The sequence below is a fragment of the Bufo bufo genome, chromosome 1 (assembly GCF_905171765.1).
Source record: "Bufo bufo chromosome 1, aBufBuf1.1, whole genome shotgun sequence".
Classification (NCBI taxonomy): Eukaryota; Metazoa; Chordata; class Amphibia; order Anura; family Bufonidae; genus Bufo; species Bufo bufo.
The window spans coordinates 133,578,563-133,598,773 of NC_053389.1; the positions used below are offsets into that span (position 1 = coordinate 133,578,563).

Consider the following 20,211-nt stretch of genomic DNA (forward strand, 5'->3'; position numbering starts at 1 on the left):
AGCCCCCGCTGGGAGTCCAGTGGTTTTGGATATCGCTCCGATTATTACGGCTTTTGAGAGCTGCGAATTCTGGTCGAGTTTATGAAGTCACAGCTGGCGGCATTTGAGTACAGCGGAGATATGGTGGTAGCAGATGGCGTAACTGCCCGCTGGGAGTCCAGCGGTTGGCAGACCGCTCTGATGATTACGGTTTAACTTGCCCGCTGGGAGTCCAGCCTTTGGCATACCGCTCCGATATTATGGTTTATTAAGGTTTGCCGCTTTAATAAAGAAGCTGTGGCCGATCACCACCCAGCAATAAAATAATACAGTTGTCGGTGTCTTTTGTTATGGGTCAAGGTTGGGTAAAGGGGCCAAGGGTGAGTTAAAGGTGGTACCCCCTCCCCTGTTTCCCTGGATACCAGCAGTCACAGATCTCAATAACAGTGACAGCCACAGATCCCAATAACAGTGACAGCCACAGATCTCCATAAAGCAGACAACCAAAGGCCTCCATAACAGTGACAGCCACAGATCCCAATAACAGTGACTGCCATAGATCTCCATAAAACAGGCAATAAAAGGCCTCCATAACAGTGACAGTCACAGATCTTCACAACAGTGACTGCCATAGACCTCAAAAACGGTGACAGGCACAGACCTCGAAAACATTGTCCGCCATAATACCCCATAAAGATGACAGCCTTGTGTCTCATAACTCTCCTATAATAGTGACATCCACAGCACTCTCTTCTCAGTCTATCCTAATTGACAGGCTGTCAATCAACCAGTAGGACCGCCTACTGGAATCATAAGCCCAGAGCGAATTGCGATCTAGATAAAATATATGAGCAGCATGTGGAGCAGCATGTTTAATGCTACAAGTTCCCTTTAAACGATGTCAGAAGAAGGAAAAAAAGCGAAAGTGCTCCACAGCACCGCCCTTTATATTCCGTTTGTCTACTATAGGCCTGCACATGATATATATGACAGGAATTGAATTTGGTTAATGTTATCACTAACATCTCATCTGCAAATGGGTGGCTCAGATGCCAAGACGCGGATGACTGACGGGGGACCTGATCCACTAACGCAGCTGATTTAATCAGAGAGTTTAGTGGAAGATTAGCAACCCTGAGCCACAGTCACAAACCGTAAGAAACCTCTCATAATATTGACAGGTTAATCTGGACTTTAAATGGGATTCCCTAAAATCCGATAAAACCCATTGTGCTGTAATCCCTTGTTGAGTGATGCTGGAGTCTACATAGTTTACTTGGAAGAAAACGACTGGAAGCACTGAAACTTAGATGAGACGAGGGAACAGAAAGGTCAGAAGCTGTCATTTAAAAATAGGTCTATAGGGTTTGAAACTTGTGGTCCTGTTAAATTCTGGAAGGGAGCATCGGTGATTGTTCTGTTGACCGAGGGTGGTTACCATAATAAAGGGGCTACCATGCTCTTCGGACGGCTGCAGACCCTCTTATGTTTTTACCCAATATTGCACTGAAGGGGCAAAAGAACCCCCATTGTTGTGCTGATTGTCATGGTCCCTGGAGGGTTGTAGTTCCACAGCTCAAACAGGTCCTTGCCATTTTCAGTTTTTTGTGGTTTCATTTTTTACTACCTGCCTCCCTAAAGCCTTAATGTTTTTATTTTTCCGTTCACATGGCTGTATGAGGGCTTGTTTTTTTGCGGGACAGGTTGTACTTTCATTAAATGTGAGTGCAGTGTACTCAAGTTGTGCGTAGTAGGTGTTTCTGGGTGTAGTAGTGCAATATACACTAACCTGGTACAGCTGACTCTCTGCAAGGGCAGGTATAGGTAGGAATAGTTCGTGACGCCAGTGCCAAGTAAACGGTGGCACGCCGTTTGCGGATGCAGGAAATAATTTGAGGAAACGCGGTGTTAAACAGAACTTCAACTTTAGTAGGTTGCAGGCAGAGACAATATTGGAAACGCAGTTCCTCAGCATACAGTCGATTTTGCAATTCGGTCGATGCAGGCAATTCAGTACAGCAGGGTAATTACAGAGTGTAAAACGCAGGATTCTCAGCACAGGAGCTAGCACTCTAATTCTGTCTGATCCTGGAATGTAGCAATTCTTCACCAAGGCCCATTAACCTAAGTCTGGCTTTATATCCTTGATTATGGCTTTCATAAGTACCTCCTCTGTTTCCTCAATACCTCTGGCTCCTCTGATATTTGCCTCAGTCTCTCCTAGCTTCTGAATGGTTCCTCAGGCTAAGGTATTCCTGCTTCTGCATGTAGGGATTCAGGAGGGAATCTTCTCCTGAACAGCAGGCTTCAGGCCTGGACTGGTCTCAGACATTATCTAATCTCCATCTGTAGGTTACAGACACTAGACTCCGTCTCCCTTGCACTTCCTGGTCTAGCCTTATATAAACTAGGGCTCCCTAGCTCCCTCTATGGACTAGAAGTAGGAATGACACCCCTAGCAGGCCTGTAAGTGCAAGTTTCAGTGACAGGAAAATACACACATTACATTACATTTTATAAAACTGACATAAAGCAACTTCCCATAATTAGGAGGGACGACAGCACACCAAGTGACCTTTGGTAGTAACGGGTATTACAACTCCCGTATACTACATACCCCACTGCTTTAAGCTGAGTACGACCTCGTACTCCATCATGGGTCTCCCAACTGGAATCTCTACCTGAAATAGAAAATAGAGACATGCAGGCATACATACATGTAATTCATCTGCATTTACATTTACATCAGGTCCAATTGGCAAAAGTGAAGGGTAGTGACAAGGGGCGTCGTTCTCTTCTCTCAGGATAGTGAATGGAACGGGGGCGCTGACCTGGCACAGCGTAACATTAGAACCAGGATAGTCCATGACAATGAATAAGTCCATGATAAAACAGTAGAAAACGGTATAAAAGTTCTTGGAGGCTCAAATAACAAACATGAGTCCGTACCCAGGTTATTTCTTATTAAATCACAGAGGCTCTCATGCGGTGGAGTCCATCTCTGGGCACAATACTTTTAAAAGAGTAAGAATCTCAGAGGCTCAGGTACTTTTGAGTCTGTCTCCGGGCACGGTTCCTTGGTAACTGGTTGCACAATAAAATGGACAGCAAAGACAAGTGCTGTAACACCCCTGATCAACCTGAAAAGGGGGTGAAGGGTAAAAGGTGCAACAAAGGAACAGGCACAACTTGGTGTGGGGTAACAAAAGCAGGCAGGAGGTCCTGGAAACAAACGTGGCCTTGCTGACTTTGTGATTTCAGTGGTCAACACCTACCACTGAGCCGTGGACAAACTGGCAGCTGCAACAAAGGACCAGCAACATAGGACTCCTGTCCTGGAAGGGTTAACATCACCTTCTGAAGAAATAAATCAAAGGCCTAGCAGACTGATCACAGTGGCATATTGTAGCTGCTTGGCTCTGCTGGCAGGTATCGTCTGTAGTAGTCCTCTACAGGAGGATGTGCCCACATAACAGTATCAGGGGGCAGCTGCAGGGTAAAGGGGCCCCTAATAGGTATTGGCCCCATAGGCCTAGGGGTGAACCCTCTGATGGACCGTGCCGGCCCTGGCATAATCACTGCAGGGTGTGACATGCTTGGCGCCGCCGCAGCAAGCGGTCCGGTGCTCTGGGTGCAGCAATTCACGGCAATCGCGGGTCCGGTCTGGGGCACTGACGGAGCGGTGACAACAGAAGGCGGTCGGCGGGTGGTGACAGGCACCCTTACCTCATCCTTCCTCGGCGGTGTCTGGATCCTGGCGGTGTAGGTCTTACGCAACTCCCGCAACTTCTCCTCCAGCCGGACGATCTGCTCACCGATACTCTCTGTGTCGGAGTCGCTGTTCTCCGCTGGCGCCGCCGGCGCAGGTACAGTCACCGATGACGCAGACTCGGCCTCTTCAGGTTCTGGACTTGCATCTGGTCTCCGTCCCATCCGGATGTTCTGGAAGGTAGCACTCAGTCCTTTCAACTGCTCCAGCTCAGATATTGTCTTCTCCCGACGAGGCAGCTCGGGGGAAGGATAGGGGCTCACCCATTTCTCCAACACGGTTGGCTGCCAGAAGACGTTCGGCCCGATGAAGGAGCTCCGCTCCTGAAAGGCGTGATGGGCCGGCTCTGGAGAGCGTTCCGGTTCTCGCTCGCAGCCAGAGTGGTCTTCTTCTTCTGCCTCCCAATCCTCAGGTCCTCGCTTCGGACGGGTCACAGCAGTCGCATAGGGGCCTCGCAGGCCCTCGGCAGGGGTGTACTCCACTTCCTCTCCCTCGCGGAGGCTGTGCTGGTACGAAGGGAGGTAGTCTCTCTTGACAGACCTTCGATTGACATAGAGGTCTCTGCCAGTAAGATAGTCCTGAATAAACCCGTAGCCACGGGATTTGTCAAACGACAGCACCACTCCCTTTCTCCTTTCCAGGCGGGGTTGGGTGTGCGTATGTCTTTCATGTATGGTCTTAGTTAGCTCCTCATACACGATCTTTGTCTGGGTATTTCGCTTGATAGCGGCCTCCCGAATCTCCGCCATCAGGGAAGACCATTGGAACGTTGGCTGAAAAAAGTCCCTCCATGAGCCATAGTAGGGCTCGGGTTCTTTCTCCCTGGTGCGGCAGGCAGGTTGCTCCGGTCCCGGAGCGTAGGCCGGTGGAGCCTCCTCTGGCTCTACACCGGTGTCGGTCATTTTTCCAATCATAGGTGCGGACGCTGCAGCAACACTCTGCTCACAATCCAACATGCTCGATCCTACTGAGGAGAGCGATAGGGTCGCGTCAATTAGAGTAGCCAGCTCCTCCCACTGCACTGGGGAGCCGCCCCCCAGGTATTCCAGTATATGGAGGGCGGTGTCCATGCTGGCAGACATGCAAATGTCCAGATAAGCCGTGGCGCCTGCCCTTGACCTTCTTCCCGCTTTTTCCTCAGAAAGGCGCCAATTTTTCCCGCCTTTCCGGGATGAAGGTGACGCAGCAGTAAATTCAGCCAGCTCAGCGGCCATCTTTAGGTACAAACGCTGTCTGTTCACTGACAGCAAGCAGGAATGTTTAAAGTCCACAAAACCACAATCCAATGCGGCGATTTTCTTCCTCTGGGTAGCGCAACCCTGCACAGCGCTTTTTAGAGGTTTTTGGAACACTTTGGGTACGATTTTCAGTCCACAAAGTCCACTTTCATTAAACAGGAAAATTGTCACTGTGGTCACAGGGCAACGGTGTAAGGCACAAAGTTCACGCTTCTTGCACTATAAAGCGTGCGTATCCTGTTCGTGGAACGCCAAAAGAGAGGAGCAGTGTACTCAAGTTGTGCGTAGTAGGTGTTTCTGGGTGTAGTAGTGCAATATACACTAACCTGGTACAGCTGACTCTCTGCAAGGGCAGGTATAGGTAGGAATAGTTCGTGACGCCAGTGCCAAGTAAACGGTGGCACGCCGTTTGCGGATGCAGGAAATAATTTGAGGAAACGCGGTGTTAAACAGAACTTCAACTTTAGTAGGTTGCAGGCAGAGACAATATTGGAAACGCAGTTCCTCAGCATACAGTCGATTTTGCAATTCGGTCGATGCAGGCAATTCAGTACAGCAGGGTAATTACAGAGTGTAAAACGCAGGATTCTCAGCACAGGAGCTAGCACTCTAATTCTGTCTGATCCTGGAATGTAGCAATTCTTCACCAAGGCCCATTAACCTAAGTCTGGCTTTATATCCTTGATTATGGCTTTCATAAGTACCTCCTCTGTTTCCTCAATACCTCTGGCTCCTCTGATATTTGCCTCAGTCTCTCCTAGCTTCTGAATGGTTCCTCAGGCTAAGGTATTCCTGCTTCTGCATGTAGGGATTCAGGAGGGAATCTTCTCCTGAACAGCAGGCTTCAGGCCTGGACTGGTCTCAGACATTATCTAATCTCCATCTGTAGGTTACAGACACTAGACTCCGTCTCCCTTGCACTTCCTGGTCTAGCCTTATATAAACTAGGGCTCCCTAGCTCCCTCTATGGACTAGAAGTAGGAATGACACCCCTAGCAGGCCTGTAAGTGCAAGTTTCAGTGACAGGAAAATACACACATTACATTACATTTTATAAAACTGACATAAAGCAACTTCCCATAATTAGGAGGGACGACAGCACACCAAGTGACCTTTGGTAGTAACGGGTATTACAACTCCCGTATACTACATGAGACATTTTACCATTTCTTTAAAAAATTAACTTACAACTTGATGGCAGCAACACATCTCAAAAAAGTTGGGACAGGGACGACATAAGGCTGGAAAAGTAAGTGGTACTAATGAAGAGCAATTTACAACAAGTCATATAACTGGGTAGAAAAAGAGCATGTTAGAGAGGCACAGTCTTCCAGAAGCAAAGATGGACAGAAGTTCACCAATCCGTGAAAAACTGCATCTAAAATTAAGAAACAATTTCAGAAAAATGTTCCTCAACCTAAAATTGCAAAGACTCTGAATATCTCACCATCTACAGTGCATGATATCATCACAAGATTCTACGAGAATCTACGAGCCCTCAGACGGCAATGTATTAAAAACAGGCATGATCCTGTACTGGAAATCACTGCATAGACTCAGGAAAATTTCCAGAAATCACTTTCTGTTCACAAATGCGAGTTAAAGCTGTATCATGAAATGAAGAAGCCATATGTCAACACAATCCAGAAACTACACTATCTTCTCTGTGCTAAATCTCATTTCAAATGGACAGAGACAAAATGGAAAACTGTTCTGTGGTCAAATGAATCAAGATTTTAAATTCTTTTTTCAAACCATGGATGCCATGTCCTGCAGACTCAAGAAGAGAGGGACCCTCCAGCTTGTTATCAGTACACAGTTCAGAAACGTGCATCTCTGATGGTATAGGGTTGCATTAGTGCCTATGGTGTGGGCAGCTTACACATCTGGAAAGACACTATAAATGCTGAACAGTATATAGAGGTTTTAGAACTGCATATGCTCCCATCCAGAGGTCTCTTTTAGGGAAGGCCTTGCATATTTCAGCAAGACAATGCTTTGCAGAAGAAGAGTCTGGCTGCCAAACTGGTCTTCCGGCAGTCCAGACCTTTTACCAATAGAAAATATTTGGCGCCTAATGCAACAAAAAATCTTAGCAAAGAAGACCCAGGACTGTTCAGTAGTTAAAATCCTACATCAGACAAGAATGGGAGAACATTCCTCTCCCAAAACTCCGGTAATTGGTCTCTTCACTTCCCAGACATTTACAAACTGTTAATAAAAGAAGATGGGGTGCTACACTATGGTAGACCTGTCCCTGTCCCAACTTTTTTGAAATGCGTTGCTGCCGTCAAGTTCTAAATTAGTTATTTTTTTTCATGAAATGGTAAAATTTCGCACTTTCAACATCTCATACGTGTTCTATGATCTACTGTGAATAAAATATGAGATTTGCAAATCATTGCATTCTGTCTACACTTATTTACATTCTACACAGTGTGGCAACATTTTTGGAATTGGGGTTGTACACTTCACAAGTAATGGGGATTAATTACTGCCCATTAGTTCACTATTATCATCGTATGTAAATCCATTCTCCCAATGTGAATAAATACACATGTGAATACAATGTGAATAAATACTCCTATAAATACAATACAACTGTAACACCTCTGCATACCAGACTCAGTTGAGACCAATATGTTAATTAAAGGTTATGAACACCTTTGGGGATTTTTCATGATTGCATTTTACTCATTTTGGGCTAAACATAATTTTTCAACTGGTCTTTATCAAAAAATTTCAGCAGCATTTGTCCTATAGGGTTAAGTTTCAGCTTTGCTGCAGATTATCTTAATTTCCATTTTACACTGAGTCATGCTATGTCCGGGGTTTTAGAAACATAGAAACATAGAATGTGTCGGCAGATAAGAACCATTTGGCCCATCTAGTCTGCCCAATATATCTGACTCCTATGAATAGTCCCTGGCCCTATCTTATATGAAGGATAGCCTTATGCCTATCCCATGCATGCTTAAACCCCTTCACTGTATTTGCAGCTACCACTTCTGCAGGAAGGCTATTCCATGCATCCACTACTCTCTCAGTAAAGTAATACTTCCTTATATTACTTTTAAACCTTTGCCCCTCTAATTTAAAACTGTGTCCTCTTGTGGTAGTTTTTCTTCTTTTAAATATGCTCTCCTCCTTTACCGAGTTGATTCCCTTTATGTATTTAAAAGTTTCTATCATATCCCCTCTGTCTCTTCTTTCTTCCAAGCTATACATATTAAGGTCCTTTAACCTTTCCTGGTAAGTTTTATCCTGCAATCCATGTACTAGTTTAGTAGCTCTTCTCTGAACTCTCTCTACAGTATCTATATCCTTCTGGAGATATGGTCTCCAGTACTGCGCACAATACTCCAAGTGAGGTCTCACCAGTGTTCTGTACAGCGGCATAAGCACTTCACTCTTTCTACTGCTTATACCTCTCCCTATACATCCAAGCATTCTGCTGGCATTTCGTGCTGCTCTATTACATTGTCTTCCCACCTTTAAGTCTTCTGAAATAATTACTCCTAAATCCCTTTCCTCAGATACTGAGGTCAGGACTGTGTCAAATATTCTATATTCTGCCCTTGGGTTTTTACGCCCCAGGTGCATTATCTTGCACTTATCCACATTAAATTTCAGTTGCCAGAGTTCTGACCATTCTTCTAGTTTTCCTAAATCCTTTTCCATTTGGCGTTTCCCTCCAGGAACATCAACCCTGTTACATATCTTTGTGTCATCAGCAAAAAGACAAACCTTACCATCGAGGCCTTTTGTATAACCCTTATCTCTGAATTCCTGGCAGCTCATAAACAGTAATCAAAGCTAAGTTTATATTAAACTGATAAGAATATGGCTTAAATCAGTGCTTATGAGATGTCAGGAGTTCAGATATAAGTAAGTGCTATACCTAGCCATTAGAACAGCAATATGACAAAACTCAATGTAAGGCCATATGCACACGACCGTTCCGTTTTTTGCGGTTAGCAAACCGCAGATGCGCAAAAAACAGAAGCCACCTGTGTGCCTTCCGCAGTTTGCGGAACGGAACGGGCGGCCCATTGTAGAAATGCCTATTCTTGTCCGCAAAACGGACAAGAATAGGACATGTTCTATTTTTTTGCGGGGCCACGGAAAGGAGCAACGGATGCGGACAGCACACGGAGTGCTGTCTGCATCTTTTGCGGCCCCATCAAAGTGAATGGGTCCACATCTGAGCCGCCAAAACGGCGGCTCGGATGCGGACCCAAACAACGGCCGTGTGCATGAGGCCTAAAACTGAAACTAAGATAATCTGCAGCTAGGCAAAAAAATAAATAAATGTAATACAAAAACTGCTGAAAATTTCTAAAAAAAAAACTATTGAAAAAATGCTTTAAAGTTATTTACGTTTTAGTGTGAGTGATTAAAGGGAATGTCTATTTTGAGAAACCCCTTGACAGAGCGCAGGTCCCACAACAATAAGCTGATTCCCGATTCTACAGTCCCTCTGCAGCAGTAACTTACTTGGCAAACATTAACATGTACGTGCAATAAATAACAGAACGATGCACAATAATGGGATCCCCCCTCCATGATGTCTGCAGACCCTAACAGGAAAGGGTCTGTTGTGAGCTAACCCCTTTAATGGCCATTTTGCTTGGAAATGGAATAACATCTGCACAGTACATGAGACTGACTAGAAATATCACATGCACAGCAGATGTTCAGGGTCAGTTCCATACACAACTTCCCTGCCTGTGGAAATGTTTATGGATAAAACTAAATAAATTATGAAAAAATATACAAGATGATTGCAATCAATGCTCCATGCAGGGGTGACCTGGCGTGCAATGTGGCCTACATACGCTTGACCATACAGCTGTAATCTGATATTTCCTGGTTCACAAGTAAACATACAAATCTAGCAAAAACTACAAGACCAAGATCACTCACCAAGTAGATTGCACCACTGTTGAAGATTGCACTTGATAAGACTGCACAAAAAAAAAACTATCATGTTGTGCATACAGCTCCTATATAAATGTATGTGTCTCTATGGTTACAGACTACAAATACACTTTTTGTAGTCTGATACTACAGTCCCCTACTCCAGTCCCTCCTTCCCTCATTCTTGCTAACCAACAGACAGTAGAAGTAGGGACAGATGTCCTGAACTAACCTGGGGCATAATTAGGGGGTATTTCTGATCATCTGCCTCTGATACTTGGCCAGATTACCAAAGTGAACCTTTTCTCCGGCTAGGCTACAGCTCTGGGAGTAACATATAACTGCAAGATTAGATTTTGTTTCTGTTTTGTAACCATGAAGACACATAGGTCTGCATAGGAGCTGTAAACACAAAACATGGCAGCATATGTAGCTGAAAACTACTTACAAAACTGCTCACTTTTTATTTTACATGCAATAGGGCAATAAAATAGATTTAAAAAAGTATACACTGAGACATCTAGGTCTTAGGGCTCATGCACACAACCATATTAACTTTGTGGACCGCAAAACACGAATCCGCAAAAAAAAAAAAAACGGATGACATTCATGTGACATCCGTATTGCATCAGTTTTTTTTGCGGATCCTTTGTAACAATGCATGTCCTTGTCTGCAAAATGGACAAGAATAGGGTATGTTCTATTTTTTTGCGGAACGGATATGCAGACATACAGAAACAGAATGCAAACAGAGTCATTTCCGTTTTTTGGCGAACACATTGAAGTGAATGGTCCCGCATACGGACCTGTAAATAAACGGAATGGAAACGGAAAACAAATACGGTGGTATGCATGAGCCCTTAGTAGAATGTCATATCATAGAGCAGGGATGTCCAACCTGCGGCCCTCCAGCTGTTGTAAAACTACAACTCCCAGCATGCCTGAACAGGCTACAGCTATCAGCATAAAGCAGGGCATGATGGGAGTTGTAGTTTTACAACAGCTAGAGGGCCACAGGTTGAGCATGCCTGTCATAGTGCATGCTGCAGATGTAAAGTGCTACTGCATCATTTCAGAAAGGAACCCTATTTATTAATGCAAATGTATTAAGAATAACCCTAGTGAATAGCATAGATTCAAAGGAGATATACATGTTAAAGGATTATCCAATTTCACAAACAGCCCCCCCATGTGCCGGACCCATCACAGGTAATATACTCACCACGCTCCCCACTCCCTGCGCCGCTCCTGGTCCTTGCACCTCCGCTGCTGCTTCTCCCTGTACACGGATGAAAACATCCGGTGTCAGGGGGAAGCAGCCAATGGCAGGCGGAGGCCGGGACGAGCTTCCCTAGCATCACCCGCGATGCTACAGAGGCTCGCCCCAGTTTCCGCCTGTCATTATTACTTTACTGAGAGAGTAGTGGATGCATGGAATAGCCTTCCTGCAGAAGTGGTAGCTGCAAATACAGTGAAGGAGTTTAAGCATGCATGGGATAGGCATAAGGGCATCCTTCATATAAGATAGGGCCAGGGCTATCCATAGTACTCAGTATATTGGGCAGACTGGATGGGCCAAATGGTTCTTATCTGCCGACACATTCTATGTTTCTATGTTTCATTGGCTGCTCCCCCCCCACACCGGATGTTTTCATCCGTGTACAGGGAGAAGCAGCAATGGTGGTGCGGGGACCAGGAGCGGCACAGGGTAAGTATATTACCTGTGAGGGGCCCGGCACATGGGGGGGGGGGGCTGTTTGAGAAATTGGATGACCCCTTTAATGGTAAGTGATTTATTCTGATCTTACAAGCACATGGCAGCCCGCCTAACCATCATAAACCAGTAGTGAAAATGTTATATTGTCCACATTAAAGGACATACTTATGCACAATGTTTTCTTGAATGATAATTTCTCAGTCGCTGGGTGCCAAACAGCTCTTTAAGAGAATTACATGATGACAGCGGGAGCAGGCATTTACATAAAGAATGAAAATAGGTTAATTACATTCCTAGTTGGCAACTGTAAAAAGTGCTGTACTTGGCAAAGAACCCGTATAATGAAGTAAAAAAATAAAAATAAGAGCAGCTCCAAATGTTGCGCCTAAAACAATAAATCTGGGACTGTATGACTAGAGCTGGCCGTAGACATCAGATTTATTTTCGGCACATACCATTGCTTTTGACAGGGATGGGAAGGAAATTAAAACATATGGTAAATCTCCCTCTAAGCGATCTTAAGAACTTCTGATACTCACAAGAACTCCCTTTATAGGCACACAATGTTGAGGTCATCTTATGTGTAGTAGTACATGTCTTATTATACTGAGCAGTTTCCTTGAGGATGCATACTACCCTTTTGGCTCTTGGTGACATTTCTTTATTGACAAGAGAAGCTGCACACCTACTGAAAGACGACATATGCCCTTCAGACTAGCTCATGTTTATGGCCTGTAAGCCCCCATTTTCTAAGTCCTAGAACTGACAAAAGGGCAAAATCTTTCTCATATCTACTGCACCTATTTTACTGTCTGTCTATTGCCTGATCCTTCAGTGCTTGGCACTGGGGTTAGCAGCCGACCACGCCAGGACTATTCTATGAAGTACCGACTCCTGTGCCATGATGCAGGCTGCAGCCTGGCTGCTGGGTGTGTATCTGTGCCTATTAACTGAACCTCACCCTGCAGCACTGCAAGGGTTAATTCCCCTTTTTGCTCTGTGTCCAGCTGTTTGACTAATGAGCTCATTAGCTCTTCTATATATGATGGGCTGTTTGGTCCACCACTTGCCTGGGCAATCCTTTAGATTCATTTTGGTTTCAGTTGCATGCTAGGCCATGCAAAAGAGATATAATCTATTTGTCTGTGCACTGACTTCTGCCTGTTTTCTTGATCTTGACCCTCTGCTTCCTGACCTGACACATGCCTGTTCACCACACTGACCTTGAGCTGCCTGCTCTGACCTCTGGACTGTTTCACACATACGGTCACAAACATAATGTCACGGTGGGGAGTGGGGGAAACCCAGAGACAGGAATCCCACCTGGATAACATGCTCTGGGAAACATAGCACTACCCGCAACAGCAACGGGAAGAAAGACACTCATTGGCTAGACATGTGGTTCACCCCTCCGGGAAACCATGGAGCCCACTTCCGCAGGCTGGTGGTCAATGCTGTTCCCCCTCCGAGGAACACAGTGGAGCTGGGTGTGGCCTCCTGTCTCTTCCATCTGTCCATCTTGAGGGCCATCCTTTTTGTTCCCCTACCTTACCTGTGTGGTTGTTTGGTGTGGGTTTATGTTCAGGGTGTGGTGTCTCATCTTGTTGTTGTTACATGTCTGGTCAGTTGGTGTTTTATGTCCGGCTTGTATGCAAGACGTTACCCTGGGTGTTGTGCCTCCGGTGAGGGGGCTTCTGTGTTCCTCGGAGGGGGAACAGCGTTGACCACCAGCCTGCGGAAGTGGGCTCCATGGTTTCCCAGAGGGGTGAACCACATGTCTAGCCAGTGAGCGTCTTTCTTCCTGTTGCTGCGGAGGGTAGTGCTATGTTACCCAGAGCTTGTTATCCAGGTGGGATTCCTGTCTCTGGGTTCTTACCTGCCGACCCTCTCGGTTTCTCGCTGTCTTTTCTGTTTTGTGTTTCAATGGGTATTCCTACAGTTGTGGTGATGTTCTATTGCAGTGTTGTTGTTTTCCCTGTTGCTACTGGTTACTAGGCCTGTGGGAGAGTGTGGGGTATCCGTGTCATGGATGAACCGGTTGTCTCCTAGCCCTGACATTATTTACAGGGATCTTTAGGGTTAGTAGGGCCCGAGGTTCCGGAGTATGAGACCCCCCCTACCATCGAGGCCGGCTCATACATTTAGGAGTTCAGGAATATGATGAGGGTGGCGTTAGGAGGTGTCCTGCTCCCATTATCCTGGTATCCAGGCCTAATAGCATGTCCCACCAATCATCATTGTATGGTGGGGGGTTTCCCCCACTCCCCACCGTGACATTATATTTGTGACATGTAACAACAAGACGAGACACCACACCCTGAACATAAACCCACACCAAACAACCACACAGGTAAGGTAGGGGAACAAGAAGGATAGAATGGGAAGACAAACTATGTTCAACAAGGTGGCGCTCAAGCTGGACAGATGGAAAGGTCCAGGATGGCAGCATAACTCCAGCTCCACCAGAAGCTGAAGTCAACTCTGAACTCCAAAACATCAGTACTAGAAGAGCCAAGAGGCCACATCCAGCTCCATCTTGCTCACGCCTTTACCCCATACACCAGAAATGGGAAGCGAACCAGACTTAAAGGGCAAGTGTCAAAACACGCTACAAACTACACGTTGCAACCAGCAACAAGCATGCACGACAAAAGTGTCACGGTCCACTACCACCAGACCATGACACAGCCGTGACACATACTCTGTCTTCATGGATCTCTGTCTGTTTCCTGACTATGTGTATTGCCTGATCCTTTGGTGCTTGGCACTGGGGTTAACAGCCGACACACCAGGACTATTTCATGAAGTACCCACCTGGTTTCTCCCCTGCAGCAAAGGCAAGATCCCTGTATAGGGGTAAAATGGTAAAAACCAGGGGACCACCAGGCAAAGTGGATCTATCTATCTACCTATCTATCTATCTATCTATCTATCTATCTATCTATCTATCTATCTACCTATCTACAGTGCATTTGGAAAGTCTTCAGATCCTTTCACTTTTTCAAATTTTGTTATCGTACAGCCTTGTGCTAAAAAAAAAAAGTTTTATTACGGCCGATTCTCGGCATGTTTGCCCTATTATAGTCAATGGTGCCGGAGCAGTAGTCCGGGGGCACGCATGCACTAGCAGCAGCACGGATCCGACAGGCTGTTCACCCGCTGGAACAGCCTGCTGGAGTTCCTTGCCAATAGTGTGAAAGTACCCTAAAGGATATGAATACTTATGTCAATGCAAAAGTTGAGTTTTTCCTTTTCAATAAATCAGCAAAGATTATGAACATTCTGCTTTCACTTTCTCATTATGGAGTACTGAGTGCAGGTTAACGGGGAAAAACTGTGAAAGGGTCTGAAGACATGTACTGTATCTATCTATTTCATTATCTACTGTATCTAATTATCTGTTTTTCTGTCTTTCCATCTATCTATCTATCTCCCTGAAAAAAATGAGTAAAAAGTGAATGCATTAAACATGTCACCCATTTCATAGGAAGTTGGACGGAATTCAATAATATATATTCATTGTTCTTTTCCTGTGGGTGGAAGTTTGTACAATCTTTGCCAGAAAAGCTTTTATGTCTAACTCCAAGTGAAAGTAATGTTGATTTTAATGCGGTTGCTCATTTTAGCATGTGGTGAACTATTATACAAATCATATGTCGTCTTTGTTTAAGCCAGCGGACACTGGGCTGCCATGAGAAAGGCCGGGACACCTTAGCGGGAAGACTTTGAGAGTCCACAGCATTTCATGCATTTCATTTCCAGCTAAAGACAAAGATACTCACTGTATAGGACATTATAGGACACATAGGAGGAGATGGATTACTCAGAGTTTCTAATATGAGGGACCAGGACCCCTGGGTGACAACCTCCCGGGTCCTATAATGGGCTATACAGGCTGCGTCTTCAACTTCTTAGCACAAGTGGGAATACACTTTTGCAATGTTTTACACTGTCTTATAATATCTACATAGGCTGTAAGCTAAATCATTGTTTAAACCTGAGATGCTGCTTCCAGAAAGAAGGTGGAACTTAAACCCTTGGGCTTGGCCTTCCTTCTGTTAACTCAGTTAATCCAGTCTGAGCCTGAGTCTGAGAAACTGCTAAAGGCGCTACTTCCAGTTCTGTAGGTCAGCACCAGCTTGTTTGATGGCCAAAAGACTTCAGTGAACCCCTAAGATTGTAAGCAGCAGAAGAACCCATGAGACTTTGGGGCAGCTGAAAGAGGGAGTGCGGGATTCAGTCTGTGAAGGTAAAGCATGCCCTTACATACAAGTTGGCAGCTCACATTGCTGCTTTTTAACTCTGCACCACACAATTAGGAATTGTAGACGCTGCTGAAGAAATAGGATTTAAGTGCACCCCTTGGCTGGAATATTATGTAGGATTTGCTATGTAAGGGATTGTATCTCAAAGGAACTCTGGAGGTAACTCATCATTCAGCTTGAGCTTCTTGTAACAGTTTTACTATGATTTGGGCCTCCATCCTGTGTGGAAGTATTAGGTAGCTTTTCACTTCAGTGAAGACTCTTGTTACCTTGTTCCACTGCACTTAGGCCTCTCTGGCTTCCTGTCTTTTACCTGCACCACAACACCAAGAACACCCCACCTTCCATCAGCCAGGAGACTCCAACCAGGATGTGGAGGAAACAACTACTACTCCTATCTGCAGCCCCAACTCTGTCTGCCCTGGAAATGAGGACCATGAAAACCCAGCAACTGTGAGGATCGTGAAAACTACTACTGTTCATACCACTACCACTCCTATCCTCTCCACACATTCCCCTCTGCATATAGAATCTGCATCTTGGACTCCTTCTCTTAATTAAAAGTGACATGTTTATTTAGAGATGAGGCTGAAGTCCAAGATGGAGATTGTATATGCAATTAAATAATCCACACTTAGGGTTCTTACTGTACTTTAAGATAAGGTAGATATACTCTCTCATATTAGCTAATGGGAATGAATGGCAGCCCTTCTTGGTCTTATAAATGGCTCGTAGAGTCTGCATATTGGGAATCCGTTTGTATCTACATAAATACATAGTTGCAAACATAATTCAGGTCTTTCAAACTCTGCCGCTGAGACTTCCCTGAAAACACCCAGGAATCGTCCTCAAACCACCCACTTTGTGAAAAATTTGCTAAAAACCTGCCCCCCTCTCCACCCGCTTTCCAGCCATTTCCCAGGACTTTTGGCAACGATATGCACTTCTTACTTATCATAGCAATAAACCAAATGAGGTTTCCACACATCAACTGACCTCATTGGTGCCACTTCCTATGCCAACCTACAAATTCAATATAAACATCAAACACTTTAGATAGACATTGCCAACTGGTAAAACATATACCGTACAAGAGTAAGGCTGTACTTACCAATATAGGGAACCCCATTAGGAAGTCGTATATAAATACAATCCCAGATATCAAGTAAGTTATCTGCAGTGAAGTCTTAATGGGCTCTGATCCATCAATTGATGACCGTCGTTTGCCATGAGCGTCCTCGACCACAATAGTGGGCACGTTGAATTTATTTTTGTCAACGTTTTGTCCAGTTTGTATGGAAAAGGTCTGAAAAAGGGAGATTCCAATGCAGACGACCCCCACCACCACGCTGCCGCTGATCAGTAAGAGAAAACACAGCCCAAAGCCAAGGCCAATCTCTGTAACAATAAAGCGGCAGTCTCCAGCATAAAACCTCTGAGTGGGATTGTGCCATCCAACGGCGGGTAAGGTGGAGAGAATGAACGATACCATCCATATTCCCATCACTGTGTGCACTGCTTGCTTCTTTGTATTGCTTAACCTAAGGATAATAAAGGCAAAAATGACTATTAAACAGTATATACACTGCGTGCAGAATTATTAGGCAAATGAGTATTTTGACCACATCATCCTCTTTATGCATGTTTTCTTACTCCAAGCTGTATAGGCTCGAAAGCCTACTACCAATTAAGCATATTAGGTGATGTGCATTTCTGTAATGAGAAGGGGTGTGGTCTAATGACATCAACACCCTATATCAGGTGTGCATAATTATTAGGCAACTTCCTTTCCTTTGGCAAATAGGGTCAAAAGAAGGACTTGACAGGCTCAGAAAAGTCAAAAATAGTGAGATATCTTGCAGAGGGATGCAGCACACTTAAAATTGCAAAGCTTCTGAAGCGTGATCATCGAACAATCAAGCGTTTTTTATTCAAAATAGTCAACAGGGTCGCAAGAAGCGTGTGGAAAAACCAAGGCGCAAAATAACTGCCCATGAACTGAGAAAAGTCAAGCGTGCAGCTGCCAAGATGCCACTTGCCACCAGTTTGGCCATATTTCAGAGCTGCAACATCACTGGAGTGCCCAAAAGCACAAGGTGTGCAATACTCAGAGACATGGCCAAGGTAAGAAAGGCTGACACACAAGCTGAAACGTCAAGACTGGGCCAAGAAATATCTCAAGACTGATTTTTCTAAGGTTTTATGGACTGATGAAATGAGAGTGAGTCTTGATGGGCCAGATGGATGGGCCCATGGCTGGATTGGTAAAGGGCAGAGAGCTCCAGTCCGACTCAGATGCCAGCAAGGTGGAGGTGGAGTACTGGTTTGGGCTGGTATCATCAAAGATGAGCTTGTGGGGCCTTTTCGGGTTGAGGATGGAGTCAAGCTCAACTCCCAGTCCTACTGCCAGTTTCTGGAAGACACCTACCAAGCAGTGGTACAGGAAGAAGTCTGCATCCTTCAAGAAAAACATGATTTTCATGCAGGACAATGCTCCATCACACGCGTCCAAGTACTCCACAGCGTGGCTGGCAAGAAAGGGTATAAAAGAAGAAAATCTAATGACATGGCCTCCTTGTTCACCTGATCTGAACCCCATTGAGAACCTGTGGTCCATCATCAAATGTGAGATTTACAAGGAGGGAAAACAGTACACCTCTCTGAACAGTGTCTGGGAGGCTGTGGTTGCTGCTGCACGCAATGTTGATGGTGAACAGATCAAAACACTGACAGAATCCATGGATGGCAGGCTTTTGAGTGTCCTTGCAAAGAAAGGTGGCTATATTGGTCACTGATTTGTTTTTGTTTTGTTTTTGAATGTCAGAAATGTATATTTGTGAATGTTGAGATGTTATATTGGTTTCACTGGTAAAAATAAATAATTGAAATGGGTATATATTAGTTTTTTGATAAGTTGCCTAATAATTATGCACAGTAATAGTCACCTGCACACACAGATATCCCCCTAAAATAGCTAAAACTAAAAACAAACTAAAAACTACTTCCAAAAATATTCAGCTTTGATATTAATGAGTTTTTTGGGTTCATTGAGAACATGGTTGTTGTTCAATAATAAAATGAATCCTCAAAAATACAACTTGCTTAATAATTCTGCACTCCCTGTATGTCTCTTAACTGCAATGATAGTATTAAAGTGAATGTTACTAACGACCTCCCTATCAAACTGTTTGCATAGACACAGAGCTGTGGTTCACCTAAATAAAACGCTGTATTTCTTGTGTTAATCCAAGGCTCAGTTCCTCAGTAATGATATTTTTTCTTAATATGCAAATTAGGCCTTGGGCGCAATGAGGGCATCACCATTGTTCTTGATGCACCAAAGCTTCACTCCTTTCTGTGACCAGCCACTCCCTCTCCGGTTTAATTGACAGGGCCAGGCAGTGGAAAAGCAGCCAGGGAGGGGCTGCCACAGAAAGGAGTGAAGCTTTGGTGCAACAAGAACAATAGTGACTCCCTCATTGCACCAAAGGCCTGATTTGCATATTTAAAAAAAATTATTATACCTCGAAACAACAAAAGAAAAACAGCATTATAATCAAGTGAAGCACAGCTATGTGTGTATGCAGACACTGGTGAGATTCCCTTTGTATGTTCACCCATGAACATAATTTTGCATTTCACATGCAGATTTTTGTTTGCTGTCTGCATGCTAGCCTTATGGAAGTGCACCTGTGACTTTGGATGTGCTCGTCTAAATTTTCTTGCACATGTAGATTTAAAGCAGTTGATGGGGAACTGATTCCTAGCAACCCTGATTTAATCGTCCAGCTACTTCCCTGTAAAACTCATACACCATACATAGGTGTTCAGAAAAATATTTGGATAAAAAATACATCCATATGAATGCCCTTTCCTAATTACATTCCACTATCAGATTATTGCACCCCAATTATGAACCATCAGGCGGCATCTACAGCTCATAGTATAAGGGTTCATTTACATGATGCAGTCAAAGACTGCAATCTGAAAGCAGCTTTAGGGCTCTTTCACGCTTGCATATTATGGGTCTGTATTAAAGGGATTTTCCCATCTGGGACCTGATATGACATACCCCTGTGGATATGCTATCAATGTCCAGATGGGAATATTCCTTGAATTCCATTTTAATTGAAAGAATTCTCCATAAATTTGAAGATTCATACACCCATTTCTATTTTTACATGTGAGATTTTTTTTAAACACATAGGTGAGATTGTGGAACAGATCTTCCTGTATAATGTTTGTGCCTAAATTGTATTGAAACTGTCATTTGGCATTCCGGGCACTAGAGGCCACTGTTTTGCAACTACAATCAGCACACTC

The 20,211-nt window shown here is 44.5% G+C and overlaps 1 protein-coding gene across 1 annotated transcript in view; it reads right to left on the bottom strand.

The window, feature by feature from the left end:
* GPR153 (G protein-coupled receptor 153) overlaps positions 1 to 20,211 on the bottom strand; it is a 90,516-nt gene that overhangs the window by 17,499 nt on the left and 52,806 nt on the right. Inside the window, exon 3 of the mRNA XM_040429637.1 lies at positions 17,000 to 17,429. Coding sequence (XP_040285571.1) covers positions 17,000 to 17,429 — 430 coding nt within the window. The remainder of the gene's footprint in view (positions 1 to 16,999; positions 17,430 to 20,211) is intronic.